The sequence below is a fragment of the Musca vetustissima genome, unplaced genomic scaffold, assembly GCF_032173495.1.
Source record: "Musca vetustissima isolate MV318-11 ecotype Yass unplaced genomic scaffold, APGP_CSIRO_Mvet_v1 utg2303, whole genome shotgun sequence".
Taxonomy (NCBI): domain Eukaryota; kingdom Metazoa; phylum Arthropoda; class Insecta; order Diptera; family Muscidae; genus Musca; species Musca vetustissima.
In genome coordinates this window covers 205830-210379 of record NW_026881770.1, presented here as the reverse complement: position 1 = coordinate 210379, position 4550 = coordinate 205830, and the positions used below count along the sequence as shown (strand labels likewise).

Here is a 4550-nt window from a genome sequence, read left to right as displayed (position 1 = left end):
ATTGTGACCCAGTCCTCGTCTTGCTAAGGCTAGACTCCAGTGGCCCATACATTAAATTTATGGGCAATAGTAAGTATAGAACTTCTGAGGTTAAGGTGCTTAATGTATACATATCGCCGACATACTGTTCACCACATGAATGGCTGAAATGAAGCTCCCGTTGAACATAATTGATGATAGATTGTCGAATAAAAATCACTCGATTTCGAAACTCTTATTTTGAACCAAGGATGCATGATCCAATAAACAGGTCGTGTCAGAAGCAATCGTTATCGACAATTTTGGAGTAAAATCCCCCATACTGTCAAATATTTTGTTTACGTTTTCACACAATTTAGTCAAAATCGAAAGCATTTCGACAGCTCGGGTGAAATCATCTGGCCTTATCGGACGACCCTATTATTGGATCATGCAAGGATGAGTGCGAATGTCTCCATATCTAACAAATGTCCAGTATGTGAACTAGGACAAACGATACGTTGCACCTATTTAATTGCGCAGCTAATCCTACTCACCTGTCTCTAAATTCCCTATAGACGCAGTCCAAGCAGGTTGCGACCTTTACTGAATTTGAATACAGAACCAGACAGCACATAATAATCGCCTTCTTGTATTCGCTTGTTGCAACAAAAACTTTGGTTTTGTCGAAAGTCGATCATTTACTTTAAAATTGTGCAGCATCTACAACTGTGTCAGCTGGGTACGGACAGCGAAGAAATGTTTGGATATATATCTTTTTTATAAACATAAACTAACTTGGTGTCATTCGCTCTTACAAACAAAATTTATTAAAATGCAAATATATTAGATATTTTCAGTTTCATGACAACATCGGTTTATTTAGGTGAATGTTCAATATGTTTATATTGAATTTTTAAAGCAAGATGTTACTTTTATTTTAAAACTACAACATACCAAACAATATCAAATAATTTTAAATTCATAGATATTGAATAAAAATTTAAAATACACAGAGCTTTTCTTTTGTTTTTCGTGTATTTTGTTCCTGTGAAAGGTACCTTTGTTCATCTTTTAACGCTCTTAATTCATTGTTTTTTGATTGCAACTTTTTCTTTAGACGAATAAATATTTCAGAACTTTCATCAGTGTTACGCTTCAACGATTTTTGAACTTCAGCTATTTCCCGTTCTTTGCGACGAATATCATCTGCAACTTTCACACTTTCTACATTTAGAGATTTCGATGAATGACTTTCCAAAGCTTTCTTTTGTGGCTCAGTGTTATCCGTTGGTTTTGGTGATGCTAAAATATTGTCATTTATAAATGAAAATACATCAACATGCTTTGTGGCTCTTTCACAAGCTTTTATACTAGCGGCTACAAGCTTTTTTCGTTCCTTTTCCATTTTTTTCTCGGCGTTAAAAAAATCGTGGCCACCATTTGCTGCCTCACGGAGTTCCATGCAGTGGTCAAGCGACCTACCAGGAGGTAGTATTTGAGCAGATATAGGCGTAATGATTCCACATCCATCAGTACCCAACCCTGAGCCATAAACATAGCCCATCTTAGCCATTAGTTTGGAGCCAATACCCTTAAATACAAAGTCAAAGTATAAAGTACTGTACTGTATTTTTATCGAAAACAGTATACCCGTGTATGTTTTTCCCAAGCTCCAAGTGGTTGTGTTAGTTCATATGTAAAAGGATTATTAAGACTAAAGTTATTATCGGTAAATTGGGATGGAAAATCGGCTTCGCTGTCTGTATCATCACTTGAAGAATCTTCGTCATCTGCAAAGAACAATATTTACAAGTTAATATCGAAATAATGTTTTTATGCAAAAATGTTTTTTAAATATCGCGTACGTATATGTCCGTAACTATACACCTATATAACATTTAAACAACTGCATTAAAATGTTTTTTCGTTTTTATTTGCGAGATTCACAATAAATAAATATTTATAGCACACGTCGCATGGTATGTATTTTTGATTTGATTTTTTAATTGTATGTTCTAAAAAAGTAGAGGTGGGAGATTATTAGTTTATTATATATATTTAAACATACATGTGATTCATTTATGATTGATCTTTAAGCCTTCCTTCAACACGAATGAATAAATAAAAATAAATGTTAATTTGAACGTATGGTATGAATTTTACTATGACAAACCAATATTCTATTAATTTTATTTCTTTATGGACCAAATATATGCATGTTTGAATACAATGTCCACAGTTTTGTCCCGTTTCACTAGTAATCTTTAGAGTTTCCATAGAAGGTAGGGGAATAAATTACATTCCCTAATGTGGTGCGTTGGCATAATAGGAGTATCCATAGTACTTCGTTCATAGAATTATCTAATATTTTAAAGGTTATTCATTTCAATTATATTTTACATTACAAAAAATTAATTACCAACAATTGAAAAAGGCAAGATCGCATTTTATATTAATTTCTACCAAAAATCACAACTTTTGGCTTTAGCCTCTATTAACTCTTTTTTTTTGCTCCTATGTGTTTTTTAGCAATGTACATTAAAAGATTTATCGAGGATGGCCCAACCAAAAAATTCCCATCACTGTACAAAAGGGGTTAATACCATTATTATTTTTTTCATTTTGGGACAAAATCCGATCGATATTAAGACTGGTAATAAAATCTTGTTCAAACAAAATACATTTATAAATCTGATGATTGCATATGTGGTTGCATATTAGAAATGTGTTATATTGCTGGAACTTATATTTTTGAAATAAACACAATGTCTTACCATAAATAAGGGGTAGCAAATCTTCAAACCGAAAATCATTTTCTTTGTGTTCCTTTTTAGTGTTATCCAAGCGCACTCTACATTCTTTTTCCACATAGTTTGCGCATAAAACACGTCCTCTATGCCACAGACCATCTTCCATTTTTGCTAAAACAATACAATTTCTTGACAATCTCGAAAAGTCTGGCTGAGCATATTCTCGCAAAGACGAAGCTGAAACAATTTCGCCATGGGAATAATGACATTTTTCACTGTCAAAACGACAATTGCCTTCTAAGAAGAACGAACAAGGAAGCATTTCCTTATGTGTAGGGTTTGTAAAGAGAATCCGAAACTGTACATCTACATTTCCAGCATCATCTATAGGAGCTTCCTCCTCAATGCTGCAAATAATGGCGTTGTGGTAACCCACAGCACCCCAGGCATGTTTATGTGGGGCACTACATTTCTCTCCAACCATTTTTTCACATTTTTCCTGCAATTACAAAATGATTATGCCTATTTTGCTATTTAAACCTTAATCCATACCCTTAAGATGCGCAGATTCTCGAAATGATCAATTTCTTGAATTTCGCATTGAAACTTTTTCATCTCATCATCTAATTCATCGTTATTGGTAGTATCGTCGTTACCCTTCTCTTCATCTTTGGTAAGTTGGGTAAGGGCTAAAAGTTCTATCAAGTTTTCCTTCAGAGCAAGGAGTTCCTGACGCTCATTTTCGTCTTTTGTTGATAGCAAGGCCTGTTCCACCGAGAGTAACTAAAAAAACAATAATATTCAAATCCGTTTAGAGTATCTGATAATCGTTACCTGCATTTCATATTGTTCCATTGCTCGGTGATATATGAAGCACTTTCACTGTCAAAATGGTTTTAGTCATAGAATTTCCTTAGTGTGTTTAAATAGTGATAGACAGGATGTGTTATTCCAGAGAGACAATAACAGAATTGCCTATATTGGATATGTTTTATATTGTTTGTACAATGTACATAGTTCAAATGAACTATTCCGAAATAGGAACCATCGGTACTAGGTCTGGCCCTTTAGTTCACGCTGTTATATTTGCTCTCGTTCACACAGAATTTTTAAATAAATGGCCTTCATCATGATGCAAGGTGATGTGTCAAAACAAAAACCTTTGTTTTTGTCTCGATTATCTGTCAATTTTGTCCACATAATATTTCAAATGGTTGGCAACACTGCACATTGAATTCAAGTAGAAATTACCCACTTTGACAGTTAATCTACACATCAGCTGCGCTAAAAGGACTACCTATTCATTGTGCCATGGCCTTCATATTCGAGCCGTCAATGTCATATGTACTGTCAAATTTTACATATGCTTGGCTGATACGAAAAATTGCATCTGTTAAAACGATATGACAACTAATGTTAATTTTTTTAGTTTAGGGGCTGCTCTATTTCTTTATGTAATTTCATGTCTAAGCCAAATAAATCAGCTGTTTACTTGCAGAAGGGAACATGCAAACTATTTATTTGTTATTTATTTCCTTTATTATTATTTATTTATTGAAACCATGGTACAATGATATAAAGTATGGCATCTTGAGATGAATAACAACAAATCAACTATGTGGGTAGTGGCTTCTTATGTCAAATATAAAAAACGAACGAATATAAAATACGAATCAAGTGGTTAAGTTTATTTGATATTTTGTCAACCCATAATTAAACACGTGAAAATGTTTGCTTCATCCATAAAAAAATAATAAGTTCCACGCGATCGCGGCAAAAAACATTTTTGTTTCAATTAAATTAAGATGTATTTTTAATTTATTTGACATACCATTAACA

The 4550-nt window shown here is 33.4% G+C and overlaps 1 protein-coding gene across 1 annotated transcript; it reads right to left on the bottom strand.

Annotated features, from left to right (window-relative positions):
• Positions 1-961: 961 nt before the first annotated feature.
• On the bottom strand, positions 962-3566 carry LOC133327752 (zinc finger CCCH-type with G patch domain-containing protein). Its single transcript, XM_061536292.1, has 5 exons — positions 3546-3566; positions 3264-3494; positions 2736-3210; positions 1612-1751; positions 962-1552 (listed from the first exon to the last, which is right to left on the bottom strand). The coding sequence occupies exons 1-5, from the start codon at positions 3564-3566 to the stop codon at positions 962-964; spliced, it is 1458 nt and encodes a 485-aa protein (XP_061392276.1).
• Positions 3567-4550: the final 984 nt, after the last annotated feature.

Coding starts and splice junctions, on each gene's coding strand:
- LOC133327752 (XM_061536292.1), bottom strand. CDS start 3,566: ATGGAACAATATGAAATGCAG. Junction 3,495..3,545: donor TGGAACAATATGAAATGCAG/GTAACGATTATC, acceptor TTGTTTTTTTAG/TTACTCTCGGTGGAACAGGC. Junction 1,553..1,611: donor CTTGGGAAAAACATACACGG/GTATACTGTTTT, acceptor TTTGTATTTAAG/GGTATTGGCTCCAAACTAAT.